Here is a 19,918-nt window from a genome sequence, read left to right on the forward strand (position 1 = left end):
CCTTCACTTTGAGGTCTATTTTGTCGGATATAAGTATTGCTACCCCAGCTTTTTTTTTCATTTCCATTTGCCTGAAAGATATTTTTCCATCCCTTCACTTTCAGTCTGTGTGAGTCCCTTCTAATGAGGTGGGTCTCTTGTAGACAGCAAATGTATGGGTCATGTTTTTTTATCCATTCAGCCACTCGATATCTTTTGATTGGACCATTTAGTCCATTTACATTTAAAGTTATTATTGAAAGGTACTTGTTTGTAGCCATTTCTATTTTTTTGTGGCTGCTTTCTTTCTGGGCTTTTTATTTCTTCTTTTTACACCAGTCCCTTTAGCATTTCTTGCATTGCTGGCTTGGTGGTGATGAACTTCCTTAGCCTTTTTTTGTCTGTGAAGCTTCTTATTTCCCCTTCAATTTTGAATGATAGCCTTGCTGGATAGAGTATTCTTGGATTCAGTCCTTTGCTTTGCATCACTTTGTAGATTTCCGTCCATTCTTTTCTGGCCTGATGTGTTTCTGTTGAGAAATCGTTTGATAATCTGATGGGGGACCCTTTGTAGGTAACTCTCTGTTTCTCTCTTGCAGCCTTTAAGATTCTCTCTTTGTCTTGTACATTTGCCATCGTTATTATGACGTGTCTTGGTGTCGGTCTTTTGGGGTTCATCTTGCCTGGGACTCTCTGTATTTGTGTAACTTTTTTCTTCCCCATATCTGGGAAGTTTTCTGTCATTATTTCTTCAAATAGATTTTCTAATCCTTGCTGCTCTTCTTGTCCTTCTTGCAGCCCTATTATGCGTATGTTACTTCGTTTCATGTTGTCCTGAAGCTCCCTTAGGCTCTCCTCCTGTTTTTTAATTCTTTTCTCCAGTTGCTGTTCAGATTGAGCTTGTTTCTCTGCCTTATCTTCTAACTCACTAATTCAGTCTTCTGCTTCTTCTAGTCTGCTGTTGAAACTTTCCATGGTGTTTTTGATTGTAGCTATATCACTTTTCATTTCTTCCTGATTCTTGCATAGGTTGTTGATTTTCTCATCCATCCAGTGAATGAATTGTACAACCATCATTCTGAATTCTTTTTCTGTCATGTTGCACGCTTCAGCTTCATTAATTTCCTTTCTTGGTGATTCTTCATTGTCTTTCCTCTGGGTATTGTGTCGTCTCTTCATTCTGATTATCTCCTGATGGTTCAAAGGTTGAGTTGCGTGGGCCTGGGCCGTGCGCAGTGGGAGGCTCCCACCACCCTAGTGTCACTGAAGAGCTCTGACACTAAGATGTGTGGTTGTTGTTGGTTGGTGGGAACCAGGCTCGCTCTGTGTCAGTGTTGCCAACACTCAATGTGGCCTCGCGCGTGCCCTTAGAATTAGGGACCCTGCCTGCACTGTGCTGAAATAGAGGCCCCCCTGACGCGTGTTTAGCACCAGAGCAGAGCCCCCTAGCTTGCGCCAGGAGTCAGAGTTCCCCAAGAGTTCAGTATCAGAGTCTCTGTTGCTTCGCGCAACCTCACCTTGAGAATCAGGGTCCCTGTGTGCCCTTGCACCAGGAATTGGATTCACTGGCTCTTAGTATGAATGCACAGGAAATCAGGATCTCAGGCGCAGGTGATAAGAAACACAGTCAAGTCACTGGTGCTTGGTGCTGCCTCCTGCCCTGAGAAACGGGGTTTCTGGGCCTGTGCTAGGCGGACAAACTCCCGTTCGCGCGATTGCTCCCAGCCCAGGGCTCTGATGCCAGCAGTGCGCGCAGGATTAGTTCCTGGTGCTGTGCGCGTTTTTGCTCCCAGCCCAGGGCTCTGATGTCAGCAGTGCGCACAGGATTAGTTCCTGGTGCTGTGCGCGTTTTTGCTCCCAGCCCAGGGCTCTGATGCCAGCAGTGCGCACAGGATTAGTTCCTGGTGCTGTGCGCGTTTTTGCTCCCAGCCCAGGGCTCTGAAGCCCGAAGTGCGCATAGGATCAGTTCTAAGGTGCTCGCGCACTTTCAGGCCAAAGTTTCTGCAGTGCTGAGGCCCCGGCAAGGGGTAGGTCTATCAGTTAGTTACTCTGGCACTGCCCGCGATCCTGGGGGGAGGGGGGATGGGCTCTGCTACTCACGGATCTGCAGCAGGGATCTCCGAACTTTCCGTGTCTGCAGGTCTGTAGCTGTGGTCACAGGTCTCTGTCCCCAGTGGCTGCAGGGTCCTGGTATGCATCTGAGATCAGACTGGGTGGTGCTGAGGCCAGGATCCTAGTCTCAAGCAGCTCTGTTTCCCAAGATGGCGTGGTCGCTGTGCCTCTGCTGGCCGCCCAGGAGTGTCCGCCCCTCCGTGGAGGGGTGCAGGCCTCCTCTGGGCTCCCGCAGTCGCGCCGCCCGCAAGTCGCCGCCTCCGGGTTAGTAGCCGCTGGGTTAGTAGCCGATCTCTGGATGCCGGTAGGTAACCGCTTCCCAAGATGGCGTGGTCTCGCCGCTGCGCTGGCGCCCAGGGGGAAGTTTCAGCCTCAATCTCTAACCATCCGCATTTTTCAGGAGTTCTCTGTCTTTCCTGGCTGCAGACTGTCTCTCAGCTGAACCTCCCCAGCTTGATCGGGCTGGTTGTTACCCGTTTCAGCTGCTCGCCCCTATCTGCTCTGGGACGAAGGACCAACACGTCCGTCTAAGCCTCCGCCATTTTTTTCTCCACGTACCACTGTTTTCTAATCCATTCATCTACTGATGGGCAATTAGGCTGTTTCCAGATCTTAGCTATGGTGAATTGCGCTGCTATGAACATAGGGGTGCATATATCCTTTCTGATTGGTGTTTCTGGTTTCTTGGGATATATTCCTAGAAGTGGGATCACGGGGTCAAACAGGAGTTCCATTTTTAGTTTTTTGAGGAAACGCCATACTGTCTTCCATAGTGGCTGCACCAGTCTACATTCCCACCAGCAGTGCACAAGTGTTCCTTTTTCTCCACATCCTCTCCAGCACTTGTTGTTTGTTGATTTGTTGATGATGGCCATTCTGACAGGTGTGAGATGGTACCTCATTGTTGTTTTGATCTGCATCTCTCAGATGATTAGTGACTTTGAACATTTTTTCATGTGTCTCTTGGCTTTCTGAATGTCCTCTTTTGAAAAGTGTCTATTTAGGTCCTTTGCCCAAATTTTGATTGGATTGTTTATCTTCCTTTTGTTAAGTTGTATGAGTTCCCTATAAATGGTGGAGTTTAAGCTCTTATCAATGATAACATTGGCAAATATGTTCTCCCATGTGGTGGGCTTTCTTGTTGTTTTGTTGATGGTTTCTTTTGCTGTGCAGAAGCCTTTTATTTTGATGTAGTTCCATTTGTTTATTTTCTCTTTAGTTTCCAATGCCCTAGGAGCTGTATCGGTGAATAAATTGCTTCGGCATATGTCAGATTTTGTTGCCTTTGGATTCTTCTAGTATTTTTATGGTTTCCCGTCGTACATTTAAGTCCTTTATCCATTTTGAGTTTATTTTTGTGTATGGCATAAGTTGGTGGTCTAGTTTCATTTTTTTGCATGTATCTGTCCAATTGTCCCAACACCAATTATTGAAGAGACTATCTTGACTCCATTGTATGTTCTTGCGTCCATTGTCAAATATTAATTGAGCATATTGGTTCGGGTCGATTTCTGGGCTCTCTATTCTATTCCATTGATCTATATGTCTGTTCTTGTGCTGGTACCAGGCAGTTTTGAGAACAGTGGCTTTGTAATACAGCTTGATATCTGGTATTGAGATCCCACCTACTTTGTTCTTTCTCAGGATCGCTGCAGCTATTCGGGGTCTTTTTTTTTATTCCAGATGAATTTTTGGAGAGTTCATTCTAGGTCTGTGAAATATGCCATTGGTATTTTAATAGGAAGTGCGTTGAATTTATAGATTGCTTTGGGTAGTATGGACATTTTAATGATGTTGATTCTACCAATCCAAGAACATGGTATGTTCTTCCATCTGTTTATGTCTTCCTCTATCTCTTTTTTCAACGTCCTGTACTTTTCTGAGTAGAGGTCTTTTACCTCTTTAGTTAAGTTTATTCCTAGGTATCTTAATTTTTTTGGTGTGATGGTAAATGGGATTGTATTTTTAGTCTCTCTTTCTGTAAGTTCACTATTGGTGTATAGAAAAATCCATAGATTTCTTGGCATTAATTTTGTATCCTGCTACATTGCCAAATTCATTTATTAAGTCTAGTAGTTTTTTGATGGAGTCTTTAGGGTTTTTTATGTATAATATCATGTCATCTGCAAATAAGGACAGTTTTACTTCTTCTTTTCCAATTTGGATGCCTTTTATTTCTTCTTCTTGTCTACTTGCAATGCTAATACTTCCAGTACTATGTTGAACAGGAGTGGTGAGAGTGGGCATCCCTGTCTTGTTCCTGTTCTTAGGGGAAATGGTGTTAGTTTTTGTCCATTGAGTATGATGTTGGCTGTGGGTTTGTCATATATGGCTTTTATTATGTTGAGGTATGATCCTTCTATTCCCACCTTGCTGAGAGTTTTATCAAAAATGGGTGTTGGATTTTGTCAAATGCTTTTTCTGCATCAATTGATATGACCATGTGGTTTTTTCCTTTCAATTTGTTTATGTGATGTTTATTGATTTGCGGATATTGTACCATCCTTGCATCCCTGGGATAAATCCTACTTGGTCATGGTGTAAGATCTTTCTGATGTACTGCTGGATCCGATTTGCTAAGATTTTGTTGAGGATTTTAGCATCTATGTTCATGAGGGATATTGGCCTGTAATTCTCTTTGGAAGCCAAATTCTTAAATTCAGGGTACAGGCTACTCACCACCACTCTGCTGATTATGAAGAGAGAGGCCGTGTCTCCTCACCTGCCTTTTTGATTCTCCATGAAGAACCCATTCTTTCACTGGATCTGAGGAGTCAGAAGATCCTACCAAAAGCTGGTACCACAATGTCTGAAATGCTCCCATTAGAGAGTCACTTTCAATGTTCCTCTCCGTGGGATAAGCTCATGAAATGCACATACTTATAGGAGGAAAATAAAATCTATGAAAGAAAAAAAAAAAGAATCAAACAAAGGGTAGGGTGAGGGCAGCTGCTGCCCACTGCCGAGAAGTCCACCTGGGAAGACAGTGAGCTAGAGGTGTTGGTAGGCACAAGCACCTTCACTTGAGATGCATTGCTTGTTCATGGAGACTGGCCCCTGAGATAGGTCCTGGGTGGTGCCACTCTGCAGTCACCGGAGTGTGTCTCTGTGTCTCCAGATTTCTAAGAGAGGGGATTATGAAAGCATAGGGCAGTGGTTCTCAACTTTCCTAATGCCACGACCCTTTAATACAGTTCCTCATGTTGTGGTGACCCCCAACCATAAAATATTTTCATTGCTACTTCATAACTGTAATTTTGCTACTGTTATGAATTGTAATGTAAATATCTGATATGCAGAATGTATTTTCATTGTTACAAATTGAACATAATTAAAGCATAGTGATTAATCACAAAAACAATATGTAATTATATATGTGTTTTAAGATGGTCTTAGGTGACCCCTGTGTAAGGGTCGTTCCACCCCCAAAGAAGTTGCAACCCACAAGTTGAACTCCGCTGGCCTAGGGAGAGGGCTATTCTTTGAAAATCTAATAAAAATCTATAAACTTCTTCCCATTTGGCAAATTCAGAGATTGCAGAGCCACTGTGAACAGCAGGAATTGCCACGGTTCGGAGCAGCTGCAGGCACAGACAGGCCACTGGCCCTGTTCTACCATTGCTGCCTGCAGAAGAGCTTGAACTACCCCCTTTGGGTGCCACAGTCACATTCTAAGTCCATGCTCGCATTAATGTGCCACTAACCAAGCCTGTTAACACACTACCATTTCTTTTAAAACATTAGAGGACATTTTATTTTCACAGTCTACTGGCTGGCTAGTTGTTCAAAAATAATATTTTACTACCTCCCCCGCCCCCCCCCCCCCCACACACACACACATCCACCTTACAACTTATATGGGAATAACCTCTAGAATCTAGAGTCTAGAATGGACTAAAAATATAAGTGTAAAATGAAATAACCTCCCCGCCCCCCGAGAAAATAAAGATAAAATAATTTTATCATTTTAGTGTGACTGAGGTCTAACCATAATATAAAAGGCAGAAAACATATGGGAAAACCTATATTTATATATACACAGATATACTAGTATGTGTACATATGTGTTGATGTAAGAAATGTCCAAACCTGGAGAACATATATATGAGTTTATTTGAACCAAACTGACAATTGCCAGGAAGCAAAATCTCAACAGATTGAGAAAAAGTTCTGGAGAATGGCAGTTTTACGGGTTATTTTATACATTAGAATCAAAGGAGGAGATGTAAAGAGGGTTTCATGAAATCCATTAGTGGTAGATTAAGGGGGCGGGAGAAAGCAAAGCTGGGAAGTCTGTAGGACTGAATAAGGAGTGAAATGGAGAGATATAACTTCTTTTACATTGGTGGATACTGGATAGCTAACAATTAACATTTATAACACATAGGGATGGTATGTAGGAAACAAGATAACAATGAGGGTTTCTGTGGTCTCATAAAGATTGGTCTTTGTCAAGGAAGTTACAGGCCTAGGTTGTGACTACCCATCAAGATTTGCTCTTAGTTAGGAATTTCTAGTTCAGAGCATCCTGCATGGTTTTGGTCTCTGAGTTGGTAGGGCCGTCATGCTGGCCTGCCCTAGCTTCTCAGGTTGAGTATGTGGCCCCTTTTTATCCACTAAGTACATATATACACACAGAGACATGCAGCCACACAGAATATATAATTTATACAAGTGGGACAGAAGAGAACCAAGATTTTCTACCTGAAAGCTGCTTTTTGGGATATTGATTTCAAGCTGCTTATTAAGAAAGAAAAGACTCAGAAAGAACCTTTAGCCCTCCCTGCTTGTCCTGCCCAAGAGATTTAGACAGAAAAACCCACTTCAGGAAAGGAGCCTTGGCTTAATCACCTTAAGAATCTTCACCCCAGCATTATGCAGGCCCCTTAGATAACCCTGTGTCCCTTGTTTCTCAGTTGCCTAGAAAGAACTTTCCTGCTAAATTTATTCTGCTCTTCCTCAACTTCTGTAAACTACCCATTCTCACTTACAGTCTCCCCACACTCTCCCCCTTCATCCCCCGCTTTTTCTCCTTTGACCATAATGTCTTATATACTCAACTAGAGGCCCGGTGCACAAAAATTTGTGCACTGGGGGGGGGGGCGTCCCCCAGCCCGGCCTGTGCCCTCTCACAGTCTGGGACCCCTCAGGAGATAATGACCTGCTGGCTTAGGCCTGCTCCCGGGTGGCAGAGGGCAGGCCCAATCCCTAAGTGCAGCCCCTGGTCAGGCTCAGAGCAGGGCCGATTGGGGAGTTGGGGCGCGCCCCGTCATGCACAGAGCAGGGCGGATCGGGAGGTTGCAATGCCACCCTCAGTCACTTTCAGGGTAGACTGATTGGGGGGTTGGGGCACCGCCCCCTGTTACTGTTGTGCCCAGATTCCAAGATCCCCAAAGAAAATTCCACACTGGGAGCCAGTTCGATGCAACAGCAGAAGGACCTTTTATTTTTGGGCTAGCTAGACTGACCCCCCGTTCCCGGCCGGCCCGGCCCTGCTCCCGGCCAGCCCGGCGACAGGAAGAGAGAGTGCCCTCCCATGGGAAAATCCGGCTTAAATAGGGGGGTGACGCAAGGGGATTGTGGGCCCTGCCGATTGGCCAGGCGTGGGCCGGGTCTTGTTACACAGGATGTGGTCATATCTATGGCGCGCACTTCCCTTGATTGTCATTGGTTAGTTTAAAATCCCGGGCGCGGCCAGCAGAGGCCTGGGCTTCCGGGAAGAAGGCTACACGTGGCCCCAACATGGAGGAGATGGCGGGGAGCGCATAGCCCTCACCCTTTCATTCCCCCCTTGTCTTGGAACTTCCGGCTCAATCATGAGTCGGGCTGCATTTCTATTCCACCGTCGCTAGAGGCCTGTACTGGGCATATCTTAACAAATGGTCTGGTGGAAGGGAAAGTAACAATTTTATTGAAATAGGATTTTTCTTTTTAAAATTCCTTCATGGCTATTAAAAAGCCAAATCGAGATTAATTTATCTACTATTCTGATGTTTGCATAAATACAACAAGAACGGTAACTGAAAACCATCATTAGAAACTGGTCTTATTGAATTTATGCAAAGAGATGTATTGCCAGATTTCGGAGGAATTATATAAGAAGAAAAATATATTGATTTATTCTAAGATTTTCTTTGCTAATTTCTTTTCATGCATAACCATGCTTTAGATTTTTATTCTAACCAGGCTTTTTCTAGCTTTATTACCCCTGACATGGGCATGGTCATGCAGGCCTGCAAGCAGTACACAGGCTGTCAACTGTCAACTGTCTCTCAACAGCGACCAAAACCTGATGGGCACCGTTCCCTGTTCAGTTGGGCACCTGCCCTCTTGGCAGCTAGGCACTCCTTACTTTCGGGGGTCATCCCGCACAGTTCTTTTTTTAGGACAACCAATATACATTCAAACCTGCAAGAGAATTAAAGGTTAATGTAACATATTAACACAATGAAACATAACACTGGCATCATGGCCGCTTTCAGGCAGCCAAATCTTCCGCTATTAAACATGTGATACTAAAGTCTATCCCCGATTTTTCTATAAATTGTCCCTGTCTCTTTGGAGCCATGTCCATGCAGATGCAGGCATCATCTAAGTCTATTGTGGGGGCTCCTGGCGACAGGAGTGATCGCGAGTTATGTCACCAGCATCAGGCAGGTGGAGCACGCCGTAGCTTGAGCTTCAGTGGGTTGCGTTGATCTCTTTCGACGCTCCATTTGGTGATGAAGTCTTTTTGGACCGTGGACGGGTCCGCTGACCGGACGTGAGTGTGATGGATCCAGGTCGCAACGCCGTCTACCTTGAGAGCAGTGGGGGTCGTCAGCACCACAGTGTAGGGACCCTTCCAACGTGGCTCAAGAGTTTCTTGATGATGCCTTTTGATGTAGACCCAATCTCCTGGTCTGTGTCGATGAGGAGTTGGAATTGGGCTGGTCTCATAGATGGCGCGAAGGCGTGGCCAAATGTCCTCGTGTGCCCTCTGGAGCCCTCTTAAGGAAAGAGATAGTTCTTGATTTTCAAATTCAGCGAGAAAGTTAGCTTTAAGGTTAGGAATGATAGGGGGTGGCCTGCCAAACATGATTTCATAGGGAGTAAAGCCTAGGGTGTAAGGGGAGTTCCTTACCCGGTAAAGGGCATACGGTAGGAGAGCCACCCAGTCCCCGCCAGTCTCCATGGTTAATTTGGTAAGGGTCTCTTTTAGAGTTCTATTCATTCTTTCTACCTGACCTGAACTCTGGGGTCTATAAGCACAATGTAGTTTCCAATTTGCCCCAATAGCCCTGGTTACTACCTGGGTTACCTGTGAAATAAAGGCTGGCCCGTTGTCGGATCCTATCATAGCAGGAAAACCATACCTGGGTAAGATGTCTTCCAGCAGCTTCTTGGCCACCGTCTGAGCTGTTTCACGCTTGGTTGGGTATGCTTCTACCCAGCCAGAGAAGGTATCTATAAATACTAAAAGATATTTATAACCATACTTCCCTGGTTTAATTTCAGTGAAGTCGACCTCCCATTGTGCTCCAGGTTTGGTGCCTCTGAGCCTGGTTCCTTCTTTATTTGATTCAACCCTTGCGTTTGTGAGTTGACAGGTCTTGCAGGCTGACACAACCTGGTCTATCTTGGTATTCTGCTGGTGAATTTTGATCCTGGCATGTTGGATTAAGTCCTTCATTTTCCGGGCTCCCAGGTGAGTGGATTGGTGCATATGTTTTAATACCGTGTCCCCGAGCCAGTCCGGCAGTATAAGTTCTCCTTCTGGTGTATGCCACCATCCCTTTATTTCCTGGGCTTTAGGGAGCTTTTTGATACGTTGCAACTCCTCCTGGGAGTACTTGGGCTGGTCTGGTAGGACTGGGTCCCCTGGGTCTGGTAGTTGTAAGGCCATGGTAGGGACCGAGGTAAGGGCTACTGCCTTTGCAGCCTGGTCAGCCTTTTGGTTACCTTTAGCGACCAGGTCATTGGCTTTTTGGTGTCCCTGGCAGTGGATTATGGCTAACTTGGCAGGAAGCCATAAGGCTGAGAGCAGGTCGAGGATTTCCTGCTTATTTTTTATTGTTCGTCCCTCTGCTGTCAATAGCCCTCTCTCCTGGTAGATTGCCCCGTGAACGTGAGCTGTAGCAAATGCATAACGGCTGTCTGTGTAAACGTTAAGCCGCTTTCCAGCCCCCAGTGTCAGTGCCTTGGTGAGTGCAATGAGTTCTGCTCGCTGAGCTGATGTCCCAGGGGGCAGAGCCTCCGCCCACACAGTGTTTGTGTTGGCAACCACCGCCGCACCTGCGTACCTGCACCCGTTCCGCACGAAGCTGCTTCCATCCGTGAACCAGGTGGCCTCTGCATCCGGGAGGGGCCGATCGGTCAAGTCCTTCCGAAGTCCATGTACCTGCTCCAGGATTCCCGCACAGTCATGTAGTGGGGCATCTAGGTCAGGGTCAGGTAGCAGGGTAGCAGGGTTGAGGGCCGCACTGGGAAGGAACCGCACTCTAGGGGGGTTGAGCAGCAAGCTTTGATAGTGGGTCATGCGAGCATTGCTCATCCATCTATCAGGAGGCTGTTTTAGGATCCCTTCAATGGCATGCGGGGTTGTGATCCAGATCTCCTGCCCCAGGGTCAGTTTGTCAGCATCCTTGACTAAGAGCGCGGTTGCTGCAATGATTCTTAGGCACGGTGGCCAGCCGGCGGCTACAGGATCCAGCTTTTTAGACAAATATGCTACTGGGCGACTCCAGGGGCCTAAAGCCTGGGTTAAAACCCCTTTTGCCACTCCCTTGCGCTCATCTACAAAGAGGCGAAAGGGTTTTGTAATGTCTGGTAGGCCCAGGGCTGGAGTAGCTAAAAGAGCTTTCTTTATCTGATTAAAGGCCATTTCTTCTGTCTCAGTCCATTTAAAGGCCTTCCCCTCCTTGGTGGCTTCATATAGGGGCCTGGCGATCTCAGCAAAACTTGGTATCCAGAGGCGGCAATAGCCAGCCGATCCTAGGAACTCCCTCACCTCCCTCCGGGAGGTGGGAGCAGGGATTTTCAAGACTGTCTCTTTTCTAGCATCTGACAACCGCCGCTGTCCGCCCTCCAGTATGTACCCCAGTAACTCACCCTCTTTTGGCATATCTGAGCCTTCTTCGCAGAGGCCCGGTACCCTAAGGTCCCTAGGGTGGCCAGCAGATCTTTGGTCCCTTGTTCACAATCTTTGGCAGTATCGGCAGCAATCAGGATGTCATCTACGTACTGAAGGAGGGTGAGATTGGGGTGCTCTCTCCTGTACTCACCAAGGTCTTCATGCAGCGCCTCGTCGAAGATGGTGGGTGAATTCTTGAATCCTTGGGGCAATCGCGTCCAGGTTAATTGTCCACTGTAGCCTTCCTCTGGGTCGTGCCACTTGAAGGCAAACAGGGGCTGGCTTTGAGGCGCTAGCGGCAGGCTGAAAAAGGCATCCTTCAAGTCTAGTACGGTATACCAGACTCTAGAGGGTGCCAGAGAGCTTAGGAGAGTGTATGGGTTAGGAACGGTTGGGTGTATATCCAGGACCCTTTTATTTACTTCCCGGAGGTCCTGGACTGGTCGATAGTCATTCGTGTGGGGCTTTCTGACCGGCAGGAGGGGGGTGTTCCAGGCAGATTGGCATGGAACCAGTACCCCTAGGCTTCGCAGTCTCCGGATGTGAGGCTGGATTCCCTTCCGAGCCTCCTGGGACATAGGGTACTGTTTTACTCTTATCGGGCTTTCTCCTGGTTTTAGCTCAACCAGGGTTGGGGCCCTGTGGGCGGCCAGTCCTACTCCCCCCGTCTCTGCCCAGGCTGTGGGGAATTCTTGCAGCCATCTATCTATATTGTTCTCTACTGGGGGCGCCCCCTGGTGTAGGCGATATTCATCCTCCAGTCTCAGAGTCAGAACCTGGATGGGGTGGCCTTTGCTATCGGTAACCTGAGGCCCCCCTTGTCTGAAGGTTATTTGGGCTCCAATCTTGGTTAGCAAGTCCCGTCCTAAAAGGGGGTAGGGGCACTCCGGTATTACCATGAAGGAATGGGATACCCGGCCCGTTCCTAGATCTACTGTTCTTCGGGTAGTCCATGGATACTGGCTTATGCCAGTTGCCCCTTGCACCCAGGACTTTTTATTAGCAAGCTTCCCCTGAGGTGTGCGGAGAACCGAATGTTGTGCTCCAGTGTCGACAAGGAAGTCAACAGGGGTCCCCTCCACTTTAAGAGTTACCCTGGGCTCGGGGAGGGGGTCCGAACCCCGACTCCCCTAATCACTCAGTCCTTCCAGCTCCAAGACCTCCACCCGGTCCATCTTGCTTCCCCTTTTACCGGCCTTCTTTGGGCATTCTCGGACCCAGTGCCCTATCTCTTTGCAGTAAGCACACTGGTTCTGTTGCAGTTTTTTCTTTCCACTCCGGGCGGTTTCCTTACCTCTTTCTTGGCCATCAGCAAGCTGGCGAAGGCGGCGGGTCCGCTCCTCAGGGGACTCCGTGGTGGTGGCTAGCAGAATCTTGGCCAGGTTTCGGGTCTGCTTGTCACTGGCAGCCACCATGGCGCGGGCTCGTCTATCCTCAGGGGACTCTCGGTTATTGAACACCTTCTCTGCCACTGCCAGTAAATCCTGTAAACTCTTTTCTCCTAATCTATCTATTCTCTGCAGTTTTTTTCTAATGTCCATGGCTGACTGGTTTATAAAACTCATGATTACAGCTGCCTTATTCTCAGGGGCTTCTGGATCCATGGGGGTGTAGGTGCGATATGCCTCCATGATCCGTTCTAGAAAGGCAGCTGGAGACTCATCTTTTCCCTGCTGTACGTTCCCTACCTTGGTCAAATTGGTGGGCTTCCTAGCAGCCCTACGGAGACCACCCATCAGAGTCTGGCGGTAGACCGAAAGCCTCTCCTTACCTTCTGCCGTGTTGAAATCCCATTCAGGCCTAGTTAAAGGGAAAGAGGCATCTATCTGGGCCTGGTTTGTGGTTGGATTTCCGTCCACACCAGGAACCATCTTCCGGGCCTCATTGAGGATCCTTTCTCTCTCTTCCGTTGTGAACAGAACCTGTAAAAGCTGCTGACAGTCGTCCCATGTGGGCTGATGGGTGAAAAGAACAGAATCTAGCAAGTCAATAAGTCTCCCCGGCTTTTCAGAGAACTTAGGGTTCTGTGCCTTCCAGTTATACAAATCACTAGTTGAGAAAGGCCAATAGATATGGGGCTGGTTGCCATTCACATCCGGGGGTCCAGCGGCCCGTAAGGGCAAGGTCTTAATAGTGGAGTCGGGGGCTGCGACAGACAGTTCCCGCTGAGCTCTTTGCCGGGTGAGAGGCGGGCCTCCTACCGGAACCGGAACTGAGGCCACTCCCAGAACCCCGCCCCCAGGCACTCCCGGAACTGCGTCCCCAGGTACTCCCGGAACCCCGCCCCCAGGCACTCCCGGAACTCCGCCCCCAGGCACTCCAGGAACTCCGCCCCCAGGTACTCCCGGAACTGCGTCAGCTTCCCGCCACAGGGCAGGATCAAATCTCTCCGGCATCCTGTGGAAATGATATGGGGGAGGAAAAATTAACTCTTCTTCAGTTCCCCCCTGCAAAACCGGGTAGGGGGGAGCTGGAGCTGACGGCAGGGTGGTTCTTTTCTCCTTCCTCTTCTCCGCTTCCTGCAAGGCAAGAATGGGTTCTGGCTCCGGAGGGTGTGGAGGTAGGAAGGGCCTAAGCCAAGATGGTGGATCTTCCACGAGGTCCTGCCAAGTAACAATGTAAGAGAGTTGACCAGGATGTCCCTCCTTGGGCTGGGAGACGATATCCCTAACCCGGCGGATGGTAGGGAGATCGAAAGTCCCCTCCGGTGGCCACCCGACATTAAAAGTCGGCCACTCCCTGGAACAAAAGGCCCGCCACCGGTCCTTCCGAACCTCCGCACTGAGGTTGCTGGCTCTTTCCTCTACCTCTTTAAAATGACAGACCATAATGCTTAAAGGAGTAGTTTGAGTCTGTCCCATAATGTCTATCCAGTAAATCCACAAAATAAAACCAAAAAAACACAAACACAGATAACTAAGGGGCCCTAAAATACAGTATTCCAACTCCATGGACGCGAAACCAAAATAATCTTCCAACTCCATGATGGTAAAAACCGAAAACGAAGCAAAGCTAGTTCTACAGCCAGCGGAAGCTACCCGCCTACAGATTTCCCGACCTCGGAAGCAAAGCTAGTTCTACAGATACAGATGGAGGATCGAGGCGTGCCCCGACTCCTCCCGCCCTTTGTCCTCGTGCGTCCACGATCAATGTGGGCGAATACAGATTTCAGAAGTGAGCTCACACAGAAACAAATAAATACAAACATAAACGACACATACCGCGGTCAGCCAAGTCCTCCGAGCTGGGCGTCCCTGAATGGGGTTTGAGGATCCCGGGCGAGACCCCAAATGTTGTGCCCAGATTCCAAGATCCCCAAAGAAAATTCCACACTGGGAGCCAGTTCGATGCAACAGCAGAAGGACCTTTTATTTTTGGGCTAGCTAGACCGACCCCCCGTTCCCGGCCGGCCCGGCCCTGCTCCCGGCCAGCCCGGCGACAGGAAGAGAGAGTGCCCTCCCATGGGAAAATCCGGCTTAAATAGGGGGGTGACGCAAGGGGATTGTGGGCCCTGCCGATTGGCCAGGCGTGGGCCGGGTCTTGTTACACAGGATGTGGTCATATCTATGGCGCGCACTTCCCTTGATTGTCATTGGTTAGTTTAAAATCCCGGGCGCGGCCAGCAGAGGCCTGGGCTTCCGGGAAGAAGGCTACACGTGGCCCCAACATGGAGGAGATGGCGGGGAGCGCATAGCCCTCACCCTTTCAGTTACACTCAAGGCAGGGTCGATGGGGAGGTTGTGGCGCCACCCCCTGTCACGCACAGAGCAGGGCCGATCAGGGGGTTGGGGCGCTGCCCCCTGTCACTCACAGAGCAGGGCCAATCAGGGGGTTGGGGTGCTGCTCCCTGTCACTCACAGAGCAGGGCCAACCAGGAGGTTGGGGTGCTGCCCCCTGTCACTCACAGAGCAGGGTCCATCAGGGGGGTTGGGGCGCTGCCCCCTGTCACTCACAGAGTAGGGCCGATAGGGGAGCTGGGGCACCGCCTCCTGTCACACACAGAGCAGGGCAGATCAGGGGGTTGGGGCGCTGCACCCTGTCACACTCAGGGCAGGGCCAATGGGGAGGTTATGGCTCTACCCTGTCACACACAGAGCAAGGCCTGTGGAGGGGGGTTGGGGCGCCACCCTCTATTACCCACAGAGCAAGGCCGATCAGGGGGTTGGGGCACCGCCACTGTCACACTCAGGGCAGGGCCGATGGAGAGGTTATGGCTCTACCCCGTCACACACAGAGCAGGGCCCGTGGGGGGCGGGGGGGGGGGGGTGGGGGTTGGAGCGCCGCACCCTGTCACACACAGAGCAGGGCCAATCAGGGGGTTGGTGTGCTGCACCCTGTCAAACACAGAGCCACAGGGCAATCGGGGGATTGGGGAGCTCCCCCCGTCAGGCACAGAGCAGGGCAGATAGGGAGGTTGTGGCCCCACCCCCTGTAACACACAGAGCCGCAGGGCGATCAGGGGGTTTGGGCGCTGCCCCCTGTCATGCTGATCCCGGTGCCGGGAGGCATATTACCCTTTTACTATATAGAATAGAGGCCTGGTGCACGGGTAGGGGCCGGCTGGTTTGCCCTGAAGGGTGTCCTGGATCAGGGTGGGGGTCCCCACTGGGGTGCCTGGCCAGGCTGGCTGAGGGGCTGAGGGCTGTTTTCCCACTGGCCGTTGACTAAAAGCTCCCAACCGCTCCTTGTTTTCTTTTTTTTTTTTTTTTATTCTGGGCCAGCTTTAGCTCTGAGGCCTCGCTGCTGAAAACATGGATACAATGTTGCAGTCCGGGGCTGACTGAAAGCCAGTTTTGTTTAGCTTCTTATTTGCAACATAGTAATAGTTGCTTAGAGTTGCAGTTGAGAGGCCGGCAAGTGAGTCGGGGAACGTTGGAGTCTGCAGTTCCTGGAGGAAGCAAGCCTCCCTGCTCGCTTCAGTGCATGGCTGCCGGCCGCCATCTTGGCTGACAGTTAATTTGCATAAGGATACGTGCTGGGGTCCTGCCCCAGCAGGTCCAGGGGTCCCCAAAGGTGTGGACGGAGTCGGCGAAGACTATCCACCCTCTTTCTACAGTGGAGTCCTATCCGTCCTGAGTGTGGGGGGGCTTACCTAGGGGTCCCTGTTTGGGCGCCAGTTGTTGGCCTCTTCAGTCAAGGGATTTTAGCTGTCCTCAAGTTGGTGGTTTGGTTGTCCTTGTTGATCTGGCTAGCGGGCAGCGTCATTGGCGATGGGCTTCCCGAAGCGTCAGCGAGTTGAAGGGCTGCATCAAAGGGTCCATCAGGGCCGTGCTTGATGGTGGTGTCGGTGTCCGGGGAGGAGTCACCTGTGCTCTCTGGGTCGGACGATATGGATGATACCGGGGAGGAGGATGAGGCAGAGATGGAGGGTGGTGTGACATAAGGTCAGATTAGACAGTCTGGAATCCACACAGATGAGTCTGCATCCTATGGAAATATACAAGCATCTCCTCTCCCCCAGGTTAAAAGTACATCAGGTCCCTTTCAGGCTCCAGTAAGTAAGTGTTTCCATTTGACGAAATAAGTGAGTTTCTGCTAAATGAAAGTTTCTTTTGCTGATTTACTCAGAGTCCTCAGACTTGGCTCAGAGAGTAGCTTCCACTTCTTGCTTTTTCTACCACCTGTTGGGCCTCAGTGGTTAACTTCTTCAGCTGACCCCATGTTGGCACCTCAGTCCCTTGCATAGCCTTCCTTTTCTTTTTTTTTTCCGCTTTTCTGACATCGAAGCAACTCTAAGTCTTTGGAACGATGAGACAAGGAGTTTCTCTGGATCCATTGTGGTGACGCACATAATGCATTTACTCAATCCAAGGCAGGCATTAAAAAGAAAAAACCACAAATGCTCTCTTGTATCCATTTTAAGAGTAGGATTGGTGCTTTCTGATATTACTGGAGTCCTGATCTATCACCCCAGGGAGAGCTTCCCAATCTTTTCTTCTTTTTTCTGCTTTTCTGTCATCGAAGGTTCTGTTTCTGGGTTCTGTGTCACTTCAGTTAGGAAACGTGAATATAGAAGTTAGCACTGGAATTTTCCTTCAGCCAGTTGTTACCAATGACCAAGAATTAGTACACCCCAACATTTAAATGGATAAAGGTGGGTTTTTCCGAGCAAAACCAAAAATATCCTTTTACCTTTGTATAGGTAATTCATTGACTGTTAGATGCTTTCCTCACCTCCTACAAACCCCCTCCAATGTAAGGAGCCTGCTGCACAAGGATAAATGTTAGAGTAACATATCTGGCTGCAAATTCTTCCATATAATAACAGAGAAATGTGTGACCAGGACAAAGTAAGAAAGCGAAAAGGATTCAAAGTCACCCCAAACAGCAGCGAACAAATCTTAGTTATCTGCCCCCAATACCCAGCCCCTACTTTACCCCTGGCCTCCCCAGGGGCATTGAAGGGACTGATCCGTGGAGTTGTTGGGTATCTGGAATTGGGAATGAATGAACTAAAGTGAAAGGGAGTTGCATGCTCACATTTTAAAAGCATCTAGTAAAAATATGATTTCTTTAAATATTAGGAGACATAAAAGTGTAAAGGCAAATACTTTATTATTTGTCTTGAGCATAAATTGTCACAGTATAATAGCGCATAATGTGTTTAATGGATTTATTATTCTAGTAGCAGACATCAGTCAAAAACAAACTTTTCAAAAAATCAAAGTAGTTAAAATGGCCATATTACCCAAAGCAACATACAGATTTAACACAGTCCTTATCAAAATCCCAATGTCACTTTTTAAACAAATAGAACAACAACAAAAAATCATCAGATTTATATGGAGCCACAAAAGACCCTAAATAGACAATTAATCCTGAGAAAAAAGAACAAAGCTGGAGGTATCGCACTACCTGACTTAAAATTATACTACAAGGCTGTGATAATCAAAACAGCTTTGCACTGGCAGAAAAACAGACACATAGACCCATGGAACAGAACTGACAGAACCTAGAGACAGGACTTGGCTGGAGATCCTACAGAGAACCTAGACACGGAACCTAAAGACAGAACCTAGAGACAGAACCTAACGAGAGAGACAGAACCTAGACACAGAACCTAGGGAGAGAACATGGCAAAAGATCCTGGACAGAATCTGGCTACAGAACTTGGCTGGAGAATCTAGACAGAACATGGCAAGAGAACCTGACTAGAACCTGGCGACTGAACCTGGCTGGAACCTGGCTGGAGAACCTGGCTGGAGAAGCTGGATGGAGAACCTAGCAAGAGAACATGGCACCAGAACTTGGTTGGAGATCCTGACCAGAACTTGGTTGGAGTTCCTAACCAGAACTTCGCTGGAGATCCTGACCAGAACTTCGCTGGAGATCCTGGAGGGAGAACCTCGCTATGCTGATCAACTGAACACTGACCCCATGCCATTCCTTCTTCGCCGACTCTGTCCACACCTTTGGGGACCCCTGGACCTGCTGGGGTTGGACCCCAACAGATACGCTGATTAGCCAATGGGAAGGGTAGCGGTCATACGCCAATTACCATGTTTCTCTTTTATTAGTGTAGATGTTGCTTCACTGTCTTTGGGATATTCATGTTGATGTGAATTCCCTATGCAAATGTATTATAATTTTAATTTTCTCTTGTCAATCTGTCTCTGAAATTTGATTATTAGCCCAGCTAAAAGAACTGAGAAGGTCTGAGGAAACCATTAGTTTTTCTTAGCCCCCAGAGAATTAAAATATTACACATACTATGGCTAACCTGAATCATTTTTTGCGAAGTTTTTTTTCATTGCTTTTCTCTCATGCTCTCATTTCATACAAAGTACAGTAGGCAGTTAGACAAACAAGAGCAGAGCAAGGAGAGCAGGCCAGGTACAGAAGGTCACCAGGGTGGAAAGCCTTGGGCCCCAGGGTGAACTCTCCTCCCCTAGCATATCACTGCTCATGTAGTTTAGAGCCCTGACCTTTCATATCACTGGTTATGTGGTTCAGACCTTTCCCAGGCCTTTTTCTCCTTTGGTATTTTGCTAGTTATGTGAGTTAGACCCTCCGCCCTCTTAGAGGGGGACCAAAACAAGGAAGTCAGAGATCAGCCCTTAAGCATTAAACCCTCATGACAATGACGTTCATCAAGTACATCTAGACCTCAGTTGTGTTTCAAAGCTGCAGGCTCCAAAAAGCAAAAAAAATGGACAAGTGATGTCATGACTGACATCAGGACAGCTGCATTGACAAATGACCCCCTGACCTGGCACTGACCAATCAGTGGAGACCACAAGGACACACCCGAAAGCTGATGAATATTCTATTAAGATCCTTCCCAGAGACCTCAGATAAAACCCCTCCGACCAAGCACCCAGTGCGTTCTCCCTCTCTAGAGCACTCCTGCTCAAATCTTAAAGTGTACTTTGCTTTCTTTCTCCTAAGCTTCAAGGGCCCATCATTTGCCCCTGTAACTTGTTTCCTGAGCTCACTCCTAGCTGTCTCATTTTTCCTACCTCTGTGACTTTCTAAATAAATTTTCTCTATAATTTGAGTCTTGGCTCTGAATCCTTCTCTTAGCCAGAACTCAAGATCTGAGATTGCTGAACCGAGGTCCAATCACAGGTAACAACTGGTGCCGCTTTTGCCACCAACACAAGTTAACTGTATTAATTAATAGCTTGGGATGTATCTTTCCACACTTTTCTTTATGCTCATTTAACTTTATACAGATACACATGCATCTAGAGAAAATTGGTCACCGTGTGTGTG

General features: G+C 48.4%; 1 protein-coding gene across 1 annotated transcript; it reads right to left on the reverse strand.

Annotated features, from left to right (window-relative positions):
- Window positions 1–8,493: 8,493 nt before the first annotated feature.
- Window positions 8,494–12,948, reverse strand: LOC139015967 (uncharacterized). The gene is made up of 4 exons (XM_070423522.1): window positions 12,498–12,948; window positions 11,182–11,313; window positions 8,981–10,471; window positions 8,494–8,499 (listed from the first exon to the last, which is right to left on the reverse strand). Exons 1-4 carry the CDS (start codon window positions 12,510–12,512, stop codon window positions 8,494–8,496), a joined length of 1,644 nt encoding a protein of 547 aa, XP_070279623.1. The 5' UTR covers window positions 12,513–12,948.
- Between the last annotated feature and the right edge of the window lie 6,970 nt (window positions 12,949–19,918).

The sequence above is a fragment of the Myotis yumanensis genome, unplaced genomic scaffold (genome assembly GCF_028538775.1).
Source record: "Myotis yumanensis isolate MYYU_CA2020_CCGP unplaced genomic scaffold, mMyoYum1.0.hap1 SCAF_9, whole genome shotgun sequence".
Lineage (NCBI taxonomy): Eukaryota > Metazoa > Chordata > Mammalia > Chiroptera > Vespertilionidae > Myotis > Myotis yumanensis.